Genomic DNA, 14,120 nt, shown 5'->3' on the forward strand with positions numbered 1-14,120 from the left:
TTCCAGAAAATTAGCAAAAACTGCAATTTCTATTTCCACTCTAAAAAATTTGGCTACTTTTTCTCATAGGGCAGAAATCAGAGAAAGTATGCGATTCAAAATCCCATTCAATCAGCGCTACCCAAATCCAATAGTCACTGCAGGTGCAATTACGTCCAAGCTCCCCCGCTCTAATCGGGGCAAATTCAGCTCTAGGTTATACATAAATAATCTGTTTTGTTTTTCCAATTGGCTCTATTCGGGATACTAAATCAATAGATGATGAGCAATACTTCAAAGAAAATAAAGGCAACCTTTTTGTATATAGTCCAGGAGCTATATGACCCCATTAGCAAGTGCGTCAACACAGGAGGGATGTCGGGGGGCTTGTGCCTCCTAGATTTTGAAAAAATGTATTTTTTGGCGGGGACGGGGAGTATTTTCATTAATGAATGCCTTTTATTTTATTTTCATTGGAAGAAGCTGAAAAAAACTAGAAATTGAAAAATAAATTTTGCCCCCCCTTAAACATTCATGAATTGACACCATTTCACATTAGGGGAGGGGACTAGGATACACTTGCAGCGATGGTGATTATTAAATAATCCTTTTTTTATATCTAATGTCTTATAAGCAAAATAAAACAAAAGTTAGTGACAGGATTGAAAGTTAGTGCCGGGCATTTAGCGCCAGGAGCAAAAGTTAGTGCCTGGCAGTACTGCCAGGACTGAAAGTCAGTGCCTGGCAGTTAGTGCCAGGAACAAAATTTAGGGCCAGGATTGAAAACTGGGATGAAATCCCAGTTTTCAATGAATTTCTGAATAAGGCTTTGTTAGTAAGTATAAGCTCTAAACATTAGAAACCTTAGGAAAAAACGGAATTGAGTAAAGCAAGACAGATATCCTTAATTATTTTATATACAATGCTATATAGAATAGACTGCAATAAAATAAATAAGACCTCCACAAAGGTTTGGAGAAACTATTCTAAATAAGTTTGCAAATAGTGCCATAAACGCAGTAAAAGCAAAAAAAAAAAAAAAAACAACAACAAACTAATAAACCAACCAATAAGAGTTAAAAACAGAAACATTAGGGTTGACGTCAATCGGGGAGGGCCACGTATATTTATTGAAAATGTCTTTTTTTATACTTTCATTGAAAGCAATGAAAACCTTAGAAGGACTACCTTAGAAGGACTCGAGATTTCGACAAGAATTTTACACTAAAAAAAAGAAGCTAGACTGATATTCAGGAGTGTATGAAAGAACTCTTTGGGGGGGGGACAATATTAAGCACCTTTTATTTGATAATTCGAATTAAGTGTCCACACATTGGGGGAAAGGTACAGTACTTATATAGTATCCAGTAAACACGCGAGACAGCCACTTGAGAAAAGCAAAGATCAAATTGGCATTACCCGGTAATTACAATCAGACGCTGAATAAACAGAGGGTTTCTCCCTCCTGGAACTATATTTTAATTTTAATTTTTTGGGGCTTAGAGGGAAAAAGGATACCTAGGGTAGGTTAAGTATTTAATATGTGCTATGCTATACCCCCCTCCCCCAATGTGCAAATATATAGCCCAAGTTTGTTTTTAAACTATTATATTTTCATCCTATTTTGTTTTATTTCATTAGCATTAACGAAACTTCACTTATCGCGTGTTTAATGGTTACTAAATAAGTACCAAAGGTACTTATGTATTATATGGTACACATTCGAGAATTCGGATCTACAGATCGAACAGTATCCAGTACACCTGCCAGTATTTGAAGAAATTAGTTTAGGCTCAGTTGAAAGTTACGTTCAGTTTAGGCATATTTTATTAAATATTTAATATACAGAGATGGTATTTTGGTTGGGTTAAGCGTTTAATATAATGCGTTCTGTGCGGCCCCCTACCATAATTCTGTTCTGTAGTTTTATTACTGTATTGTATTTTCATATATTTTTTTTTATATTTCATTAGGATTAACCTAACTTCACTTCTCGAATGTGTACCATATAATACACAAGTATCAGGCGAAATTTTAGGGGAGGGGGAAACGTACTTGTTCCTATCCACAAGCCACAATTCTTTGCTCGCCTAAAAATCACAATTTGTTTTTAGTAAGACAAAGAACTTCGGACCACAACTTCAGAGAACAATCACTTTACCTTAATGCCACATTCTCCTCTTTCTAGTACGCCACTTCTTGTGTATCGGGACGCATCTCGGACACGAATGGCTACGCCATTCAAAGTCCAAACACAATCTTCCGCCTCGAGAGGTTTGCTACTTCGGCACATTAATGTGATCTCCTCACCAGCTTTGACCAACGGATTCACAGGGGATATATCGACAGCTGCATATGTGACTATAATTAAGAAAAGATGATCAGTAATAGTCAAAGCGTATCATTTTTGTATTGAGTGGCGTCAATTCACAAGAGTGGGGGGGGCAAACATTTTTTTTTATCTAAAAGGACGCAAATGTACTATTTTTATTCATTTATTTTTGTTTTTTATTTTCAATGAATCCATATTCAAAGACGGTTTAAAAAAAAAGAAGTTGATACAATATGGACAAAATTAGAAAGGGAACACATCTGTTTAATCCAAGGGGGGGGGCAATTTTTTTCAATTCTTTCAATAAAAATACTCAAGGGCATTTGTTGGTGGAAAAATCTTAAAAAGAAGTGTTTCAAACTCTAGAGAGGGTAATATAATATAGAGACCAATACCCCCCGAGGGAGCACCCACTTTCAGAAATTAGGTACACCATGTGGCGCGGGCCAAGAGTAGCGGAAACTACATCAAGCGTGCCAAAATTGCGCGGAAAACGCGGTGTTCTGACATATATACAAGTGGCTGAAAGTGGATACCCCCTGGCGTTCCCGAGTTGACTCCCCTCTTTGTATTCACTAGGAATTATGGTTTACATTTAAATTTGGCCAAACGACCGCGGAACGCAATGTTCATCTTATGACACTTGGTTTATGGTGCATATACCCATTGTATTTTACACACAAACACACATACACCCTCCCATAGAAAGATCCGAAGATCTTGAAAAAGCGAACAATCAAACTCAAGGAATAGAACCTCTGTTTGCTTTATCTTCCAGAGATCATGTCAGAACTATGTTTGTGAAATGATGGGGAGGGGGGGGGGTATTTAATTCAAAATTTTTACATCATAATTGTTGATACCTAGAAGAATGATCAATTTAGTAAGAAGGCCGAAATATAACTAATTATGACCAATAAGAGCTCCCCAATCTGAAAAGTGAATTGAACAACTGTCAATTGAATGGGAAAGGGCGGCATAAAAGCTGGAACGAACATTAAAGTTAAAATTCAATAAAGATCGGGGATAATTGTAGAACTTCCTTAGAAGCAGAGACTAAAAGGGTATACAAGGCAATGAATATCACGCGGCGTAGAGAGGTGCCACACGACGTATTGCTAAGTTGTGGCATCTTCCACTGTAAAACTTATAAACACGAAAGGGAGCACAAATTGAACAAATGTGAAAAAAATTGCAGATCTGCATGTATCCCGGGGGCTTTTAGTCCCTCAACCCCTGATAGCTCACGATGTTTCCATAATCCTCACATATCACATATGCTGCTACTTTTCTGATAATCCCCCCTTTATGAAGCTCCTTGGTAAAATTGTTGCAGCACAAACTCAATGATTTAGGGGAATATTTAGGATAAATTATACTGATCTGACAACTCATGTTTTAGAGCCTTCTTTCTGAACAACAATGATTACCTTCAATCGCGTAGCTTTCTCTCAATAAATTTTAAGTGACGGGCACTGAACTGTTTACTCAATTCGCTCTACTCATCTGCAGTTCTCAGTAAGTAATTGCTTCAAAATAGGAAAAGGGGTATGACAATAACTTAGATTATCCATTTTTCACAAGGTATATTTCTTCTTTTTTTGGTTTTACCATGCTGATTGAAGACGAGTAACATCATTGGTTGCCAAAGTTCTCTACGGAACAATGAAAAAGAGGGGAATGATTATATTTGAGCTGAAATCAAAACAAACGGACAAAAACTAGAATTGTTTCAGAAAAAGGAAATGTGGACAAAGACTTTTTATTAACTAATCGACAAAGCTTTTTTCGCATTCATATAACTAAAATAAATCATCCATATAGGAGGAGGGAGGGGTGTAAATCATCGTCGCAACAAGTAAAATACCCACTAACCAAAACAGTATCCAAAAAATAGGCAGGAACAAGCCAATTAATGATCACTTTGATAAACTTTTTCGCATTCTGACTAATGGTCTGCGTAGCACAAGTTCCAACCTCTCAACTCTCGGCCTTCTACTGGGAGTGCATTGCGCGGTTGGAAGCAAATTATCGACGCTTCCCGTGTTTTCTACAGGTACCCATTTGGAGCTTGGTCGACTTTTGGCTGAGCCTACAGAGCCACACCGCTGACCCGCGTTTCAAACCAAATAAACAGCGACACCAGGACTCAAACCCTCGTCCTCGGGGACACGGGAGCAGGGGAAAACTATCCACTACACCAGGGAAAGAATAATAACATTTAAAAAGGAGAGCCACTTAAATTATAAGAAAACCAGAAATGTTGTGACGTATACGATACTATCAATAATTGTGACTTCGCCCATGGGAGGGGCATGGATATATACCTTGAGGCCTACACCTTCTTGCTATGCAAAAATAATGTTGTAATTCAACTACAGTAAACTTTTTGCTTTGGTGGCCTTCAATGGTAACAAAACAGACACAGTTAACTGCTAGCAAAAGGCGCCATGAAAGTGTAGGTATATCATTAGGTGGGACAGGCCAGATCAACTATGCCTTCCAGCTACTGCATTCAATCTCAACGGTGAAATTTGTAAATGTTAGAAACCAGTTTAATTATCAACCACGGATTTTTCTTTAAGTGAATAAAGAAATGGTTAAATTAACGTCTGGCAGATCCAACCAAGAAGACACAAAAGATATATAAAAATTCCCACTTAAATCTTAGCATAAACAAAGCGGTACTTCTATCTTAAACACGGTCTTTTATATATGTCAAACTGGAGACGCGACAGAAAACCCGTTTTGTATGGATTAATTCAAGACACTGCTATGCAGTAATAAATGCTTAGCGTGGTTTTCAATGCGTTGACGATATTTAAACTGATGTTTTTTGGAGTCTAGGAGGAGAAAAAGGTACCGACACTCTTTCATTAGCTAAACTCTTTTATATAGTGCTAGTTTGGTTAATGCTAATGTTATAAAATAAAATAGGATGACTATATAATAGTTTAGGAACAAATTTGGGCTATATATTTACACATTAGGGGGAGGGGGCAAAGCATAGCATATATTAAATACCTAACCTGACCTAGGTACCTCTTTCCCCCCAAAAAAAACCCAAAAAACGACACTACAAATATCTTATACACAATTAAAACTACACTATTATATTTCTCTAGAGTGGAGTCTTGTATCATCCTGTAAAAACGGGTTTTTCAGTGTATCTTCATTTTGGGATATAAAAGAGTCAAACTAATGAAAGAGTACCAAGGTACCTAGGTTAGGTTAGATTACATACTTAATATATGCTATGCTTTACCCCCCCCCCCCTAATGTACAAATATATAGCCCAAATTTGTTTCTAAACTATTATATATTCGTCCTATTTTATTTCATTAGCATTAACCAAACTTGCACTATATAAAAGAGTGGGTTTAACATAGAAGTACCAACAAAGCTCCTGGTAGCACTTGCCCCAACCCAGGGAAATCTCTTAGAGGCACATGACCAAACAGTTTAGTTTACCGGTACTTATGCATTAGCTGGTACCCACACGAGAAGTCAAGTTTGATTAATGCTAATGAAATAAAACAAAATATGATGAAAATATAAGACTAGTTTAGAAACAAATTTTGGCTATATATTTGTACATTAGGGGGTGGGGGTAAAGCATAACATATATTGGTACTGGTACGTTGTATGGACACTTTTATATATTGTACAAGGAAACCAGTCACGAAAAACCCGTCAAACTGGCTATTCTCAAGAGACCCTTATACATAAATGATTGCAAAGCCGTGGTTTCTCAATGATTTTCAATATTTAAACGATTGTTTTTGGGGTTTAAGGGGTAAAAAGGTACCTAGGTTAGGCTACGTATTTAGTATATGCTATGTTTTACCCCCCCCCCCCACACCCTAGCGCGCAATTTTGTAACCTAAATGTATTTCAAAGCTATCATATAATCCTCATTTTTTATTACATTTAATTGACATTAGCCAAACCTAAATTCTTTGAAGTGTCCATATAATGCACCAGTACTCACATGTTAAATACGTAACCTAACCTAGGTACCTTTTTTCCACCTAAACCCCAAAAACCAACAGTTTAAATATTGTAAATGCAATGACAAACCACGGTTAGCGATCTAATTCTCTATTGACAGATACCCGTTTGACTAGTTTCCGTTATCACAATATATCGCGTGGGTACCAGCTAATGTATAAGTACCATTTTACCTAGCCTCTTCTACTACTCCTAGTGGTACCAATGTGTTTCTTTAATGCGTATGCACTATTACAGTGGATGTTAGAGCGTTGAATTAGTTTTTTTCTGTACCTCCGTATTAGCCGGTACACACTCGAGAAGTTTCCTGAATGTAAGATCTAAGAAAACCGGTTCCATAGCCACATATCAACTTAATCAGTTAATATTAATTACTCATTATAATAGTCTACAAAACATTGAAACAAAAAAGCATGAAGTACTAAGCGACAATTGTGTTGTTATTCAAAAAGGCAAATTTTTATCTGTGGTTTTTTTTATGGTTTGCTAAAGACAAATCCACAAAGTCAAAGTGCTCCATCAACTTTTTTCCAGATGCCTAGAGCAACTACATTGGTGTGAAACTCATATTACCCTGTTGATCATACCATGAAAACTACTGAATAACATGCAAGTAGTCAAAAATACTTAGCAAATAATAAAAATTAGGGAAATTATGATTGAGCATGGTTTTTTAAGGCCAACGAAAATACTGGACGAATATTTCGGGAGGACAACCGCTTCCCTTCTTCAGCGCTATCAGAGAACATGCAGCGCTCTTGTAAAACTGAAGAAGGGAAGCTGTTGTCCTCCCAAAAGATCCGTTTGGTTTCATCTAGTATTTTCGTTGGCCTTAAGAAGCCCCACTCTCAATTCTCAATGTTAATTTCTTTAATTTGTATTCTTTGTTATAGAGGGCCAATGTGTTTTACGAAATTGTCTTCAAAAGTACTTAACAAGAATTATTCAATTTAGAAAATCAACTCTTCCAATCATTCCATCACAAGGGACCCCCTCCCTGGTAAAAAAAATAGAAAGCAAGCTTAGAAATACCCTTATTCGTGTTCTGAAACTGTCCACAGTAATGCCCCCCCCCCCATGATTCGGCTTTTACACTGTAGTTGCAATATGGTTTTTCAGCCGTTACTTGAATCATTTCTGAGTTTTACCCCCCCCCCCCCTAATGTGCAAATATATACCCTGAATTGTTGACGGCAGTTTTGAATCTCAAAATTCAGCGCTATTTTTGTTTTAAAAAAAAAAAAAAGTTAAGGTTCAATGCATTATGGTAAAAAAAAATTTTACCCAAAGATAAAACAATATAAAAACTTAAAATCTTTTATTACATTATTTTTTATTAAATTATTAAATAATTTTTTATTTATTTATTAAATTAAAAACAAAAAAATATATATAAAAAGGTAAAAACTTCCACAAGAAAATAAGGTAGCCTACTTATGTATTATAGCCACCCAACTTCAAGTCCATCATTTGAGAAAAACCAGTTTGTCTCAGTGAGTTAAACTACAATGTGGATATATTTTGATTAAATATTTAATATACAGCTGGAATTTAGGTTAGGTATTCAATATAATGTGTTCTGGGCGGCCTGATTTCCAAAATTCTCGAAATAGTATCCATAATTTTGTTACTAAAGTCTCATATTTTGGTGCGTTTCATTGGGATTAACCTAACTTTACCTCTTGAGTAGGGTGGCTATAATACATAAGAACAAAAAAAGAATATGGTAAAAAAATCAAAGTTATGGTTCCCAGGCCATAGTATAGCTACTTTCGTCAATAAAAATAAAAAATTATACACGACCACAGCGCCAATTATACATCCCGTGTAATTTCTCGAGTTGAGCAATATTCAACTTCAGTTAGATAAGTTCAACAAACATTTGAAGACGCAGTATTTGTTGGCAATAGCTGGGAACAAATTAGTGTTGATATGAGCTTTTCAAATCAATAAGGCTGTTCTTTTGCTCATCATTGTGCTAAGATCTTACAGCTTTCGACAAAAAGCGCTTAAAATTGAAATCTTAGGACTAAGACTTTACTTCTTATGTTCTTTTGCAAACGTCTTTCATCATTCTGCTCTGATCAGCGGTCTAAGAACAATGATGAACATATCATCAAAGTTCTCCTATCATTGTTCTGTGGTAGAAAAATGGCGTTCTTTGCACTTTTTGCTAATATCAGTGAGCTGTAAGATCTTAGAACAATGATAAACTAAAGAACGGTAATTCGTGTAGAAAGATGTAAGATCTTAGCGTTAAAGAACAGGCTTAATGTCTTGCAAATTCAAATTTCTGAAGTTTTAAACAAGAAAAAACGCATGTCATTCATAAATTTTGACTTCATTATTGACAGTCTGGCATAAGGCAAAAATATAATTTTTAACAACAACGGATGTTGGTGGGGTTAAAGGGTTACATGAAAGGCCTCTCCATGTACATTAAAGTTACTAAAGCAAGACAGACAAGACTAGAGGCCACGGACATTTGCCAAGAGAACTAACTGGAGAGAAGGAAATAGAAAACAATTTTTACTTTATAATATGCAGAATAATCAGAGTTGGAGCCTTTGGGGGAATATTCAAGAGCAATATTCTATGTGTATTTTATAGTGATTAAATCTTATCTTAACAAAATTTGCATGCAGCCTCACTATACTTTACCCCCCCCTCCCTAATGGGCAAATATAGAGCCCAAATTATGTATTTTCAATGCATTCGGTCAACCATAACTTTTTTTTCCGGTATTGTTTGGACACAGTTGATTCAATTTACAGGTACAGGGGTTGAAACAACTGAGATGTATTGGGAGAATAGATCGAAAATATATAATTTGGGCTGTATATTTGCACAATTACATGGGGGATTGAGGGTAAAGTATAGCAAGGCTGCATGCAAAGTGTGCTAATGGTTATTCTACATATTATGAAGTAAGAATTGCTTTCTTAAAAGTTTCCAGCTCTCCAGCAAGTTCTCTTGGCAAATAACTGGGTTTATTTTATGGGAAAACAGAAATTATTCAAAAATTAGATACATTTGTAGCCTATTAGGTAAATGAGGGGATCGCAGTAATGTTGATACCCACATTCCACTCCCCAAGTAAAACAACCAATTCAAAGTATGGCTTGTATGTCCTTGTAACCTACAAAATTGTCCCAGGGAAGGAGAAAACCTCTTGCTGGAAATACCCTTTAAACAGTCCTACTCACTTGCTACTGCAGGCAACCACACTCGGTGCTAGGCAAGTGTGGCCATTCCATAAACATTCAAGTTACCAAAGAAAGACAGATAAGGCTAGAGGCCATGGACGTAAGGATTAATTGATTTTAGAGAAAAGTAGGAACTATTGGGAAATGTCTCTTTCATCCTAGCCAGGGTAGTAGCTCCGGCATTTGCCCCCCCCCCCCAAAAAAAACAACGACAACACCCCGATCCTAGCTAGATTAGGTCTGTATGAATATGCATAAAATTAACCCCCAGAATTGTGTAAACCAAGAAATTCAGCGGTAAAGTTCTAGTTTAGGTACCTTTTGCTATCTTGGAAAGGGGTTAGGTTAGGAAAATGAAACTTTCAGGGATAGATCTACAGACTAAAGTATGTCCAGGGAAGGTATTTTGAAGTAACTACCTCCTCTCTTTCTCCCTCTAGAGGGCCCTATCCCCTGATAACCTTTAAAAATATTTGTGTTATAAAAGTGAAACCTTGCAAAATAGATCTCCTGCTTAAATGAAATACAGCAAAACTGTTTTCAGCGTCACGATTTTGCTCAATTCTAATTTATGAAGTTTTAAAGATCCACGAATAGCCTAGATTTCATACATTTTGAAAAAAAAAACACCCATTGATATGGCTTAAAATTTGGTAAGTTTCTAGTGGACCATATAATTTAGCTAAGATGAAAGTGAAAACGTCATTTGATGCCTTTCTTTATGCTCTTTCATAATTCAAAAATCGCTTCTGAGGCTAATTGCATCTTGAGTCCTTTAAGGGGCCCAAAAGGCATTTCATTTTGTAACCACACAAAGAAGTTTCAACACTAGTTAAGTTATTGAAAAGTGGTTTAAAAACACATCACTAGTATATAAATAAGTTGTTAGAGTAATATATTCCAAAAATACTTATTTATAACAATTCAAACCTCATTTATTAGGCAACTCAAATATTAACCGTTTTCCTACCGTTTCAAGTTTTTCAAATGCTGTGAACAAAAATAGCGCTGAATTTTGCGATTCAAAACTGCCGTCAACAATTCAGTGTATATTCCAATTCAGGGTATATATTTGTATATTAGGGGGTTGGGAAGGGGTAAAGTTCAAGGTAAATTTACAATCGGCCATACAATTTGGCTAGAATGAAAGTGAAAACATCATTTGATGCTTATTGTATGCTCTTTCATAGCTCATATAAAATACCTTTGGGGCCCCTTAAAGGGCTCAAGATGCAATTAGCCCCAGAAGCGATTATTGAATTTTGAAGCATAAAAAAGGGCATCAAATGACGTTTTAACTTTCATCTTAGCTAAATTATATGGCCCATTAGAAATTTACCTAAAATTCTACTCAAATAACAAGAATTGCATTTTCAGAACTAAAACTACAGAATAAGAAACTTATAATTGAAAATGGTAAAATTCTACTTTAGCTACTTTGGTACTAATGCATTATGTGGATACTTCTGAAGAAGTCAAGTTTGGTTAATGCTAATGCAATATAATAGGATGGATATATAATAGTTTATAAACAAATTTGGGCTATAGAGTTGCACATTAAGGGGTGGGGGTAAAGCATAGCATATATTGGTACTGGTACGTTGTATGGACACTTTTATATATTGTACAAGGAAACCAGTCACGAAAAACCCGTCAAACTGGCTATTCTCAAGAGACCCCTCTACATAAATCACTGCAAAGCCGTGGTTTCTCAATGATTTGCAGTATTTAAACGATTGTTTTTGGGGTTTAAGGGGGGAAAGGTACCTAGGTTAGGTATTTAATATATGCTATGTTTTATACCCCCCACCCACCCCAAATTTGCAAATATATAGCCCAAATTTGTTTATAAACTATTATATATTAATACTATTTTATTTTATTTAATTATAATTAACCAAACTTAACTTTTTAGAAGTGTCCATATAACGCACCAGTACTCACATATTAAATACATAACCTAACCTATGTACCTTCTCCCCCCTAAACCCCAAAAACCAATAGCTTCAATATTGTAAACGCAATACCAACCACGGTTTGCGATCCCATTCTCTGTTTACAGATACCCGTTTGACTAGTTTCCGTTAGCACAATATATCGCGTGGGTACCAGCTAATGCATAAATACCATTTTACCTAGCCTCTTCTACTACTCCTAGTGGTACCAATGTATTTCTTTAATGCGTATGCACTATTACCGTGAATGTTAGAAAGTTGAATTAGTTTTTTTGGTACCTCCGTATTAGCCGGTACACACTCGAACAGTTTGTTGAATGTAAGATCTAAGAAAACCGGTTCCATAGCCACATATCAACTTAATCAGTTAATATTAATTACTCATTATAATAGTCTACAAAACATTGAAACAAAAAAGCATGAAGTACTAAGCGACAATTGTGTTGTTATTCAAAAAGACAAATTTTTATCTGTGTTTTTTTTTATGGTTCGCTAAAGACAAATCCACAAAGTCAGTGCTCAATCAACTTTTTTTCCAGATGCCTAGAGCAACTACATTGGTGTGAAACTCATATTACCCTGTTGATCATACCATGAAAACTACTGAATAACATGCAAGTAGTCAAAAATACTTAGCAAATAATAAAAATTAGGGAAATTATGATTGAGCATGGTTTTTTAAGGCCAACGAAAATACTGGACGAATATTTCGGGAGGACAACCGCTTCCCTTCTTCAGCGCTATGAGAGAACATGTAACACTGAAGAAGGGAAGCTGTTCTCCTCCCAAAAGATCCCTTTGGTTTCATCTAGTATTTTCGTTGGCCTTAAGAAACCCCACTCTCAATTCTCAATGTTAATTTCTTTAACTTGTATTCTTTGTTATGGAGGACCAATGTGTTTTACGAAATTGTCTTCAAAAGTACTTAACAAGAACTATTCTATTTAGAAAGTCAACTCTTCCAATCATACCATCACAAGAGACCCCCTCCCTGGGAAAAAAATTAGAAAGCAAGCTTAGAAATACCCTTATTCGTGTCCTGAAACTGTCCACAGCAATCCCCCCTATGATTCAGCTTTTACACTGTTGTTGCATTATAGTTTTTCCTCTTTTACTTGAATCATTTCTGAGTTCATTTTTTTAGGCTAAAAAAAAAAAAAGTTAAGGTTCAATCCATTATGGTAAAGAAAAAATTTGTCCAAAGATAAAACAATATAAAAACTTAAAATCTTTTATTATATTATTAAATATTTTTTATTTAACTTATTAAATTAAAAACAAAAAACATATATATATATATATATATATATATATATATATATATATATATATATATATATATTTAAATTTTATATAATTTATATAAATGAATTTCAGCCCCCCCCCTATATAGGCTATACCTAACCTAACCCTGAATTGGCATATATAGGGGGGGGAGCTGAAATTCATTTCTGATAGAAATGCTTAGCCTATTATATTCGTAATCAGCATAAAAAAAGGCATCAAATGGTGTATTCACTTTAGTCCTAACTCAATAATATGATTTGGTAGATATTGACCCACCTCTCAACAAGATTTAGTAGCCTATATTTCAATTCAAATCAGAACTTTCAGCAAAATTTTTATATTTTTCAAATCAAATTGCCGCCATGACGTTTCTGTAAAAAAAAAAACAAGAAAATTGAAGAAACTTAAAGAAACTTAGAATTAATTTTGAATACAATTTGCGACAGAAATGAGTGTCATATTTGGATTCAGGATGAAATTCTGATGCTAGGCCAATTGGTATGTTGTTGTTTTTTCTGATTACCTGTTTACATAAACCTTATCCACAACATTAATATGGCTTAAAATTCTACTCAAACAATCGGAATTGCATTTTCAGAACTAAAGCCAGAGAAAAAGAAACTGACAACTGAAAATTAAGGTAAAATGTTGTTTTGTCAAAATTTCAATAGATACAGACCTGTCATGCAGGCAAATTTCAGGACTCTAGAGGGAGAAGGAGTGGAGGTAGGTACTTTAAAACACCTTCCCAGGACATGCTTTAGCCTGTAGACCTGAAAGTTTCATAGGCCTATTCCTAACCTAACCCCTTTCCAAGAAAGCCAAAAGTAGAATTTTACCGTGCAAATAACCGTAAAATTACCTACGCCCAAAAGTGTTGTTTCACGAAAAATAGGCCCTAATTACCTGCAAACAAGCAACAAAGGAAAGTGAGTTGATTCATGGTTCTAAATAGATTGTTCAATATTGCGTAAAACCAAAAACAGCACAAACTATAAATTATTAATCACTTTATCATGAGATTGAAAAAAACTTGTTTTATCCAACACGCAAATCTTTTTCGATATAATATTCTATAACTTTCTCACTGAGATTCAATTGAGGACTAATTTTGAATTAAATAGAATAGGCGGGCAGAAGAATTTACATACAGCGCTACCTAGAGTCAATAATAATAGATGTCTCATTTCTTCTATGGTCTCGCTAGGCTGCGTAAGGATATCATTTGTGGTATTTTTTATTCGGAATAGCCTATCGAACGCATTTTTTCAGTGGAAGCTTCAAATATTATACATTAATGCTTAATAAATCTATTTTCAGCTAAACTCCATTATCGTGCTTCCCCACATC

General features: G+C 35.2%; 1 protein-coding gene across 2 annotated transcripts in view; it reads right to left on the reverse strand.

The window, feature by feature from the left end:
• Fas3 (fasciclin 3) overlaps window positions 1–13,858 on the reverse strand; it is a 263,488-nt gene extending 249,630 nt beyond the window's left edge. The window contains exons 1-2 of one of the 2 annotated variants that reach the window (XM_089085990.1): window positions 13,677–13,858; window positions 2,141–2,340 (exon numbers count right to left, since the gene is read on the reverse strand). In XM_089085990.1, the coding sequence (XP_088942116.1) occupies window positions 2,141–2,340; window positions 13,677–13,713 (237 nt within the window). In that variant the 5' untranslated portion in view covers window positions 13,714–13,858. The remainder of the gene's footprint in view (window positions 1–2,140; window positions 2,341–13,676) is intronic. The other variant, XM_089086032.1, reaches the window with a different exon arrangement.
• Window positions 13,859–14,120: the final 262 nt, after the last annotated feature.

This window comes from Artemia sp. Qi Xiang Cuo, chromosome 1 (genome assembly GCF_049724085.1).
Source record: "Artemia sp. Qi Xiang Cuo chromosome 1, ASM4972408v1, whole genome shotgun sequence".
NCBI classification, from domain to species: Eukaryota; Metazoa; Arthropoda; class Branchiopoda; order Anostraca; family Artemiidae; genus Artemia; species Artemia sp. Qi Xiang Cuo.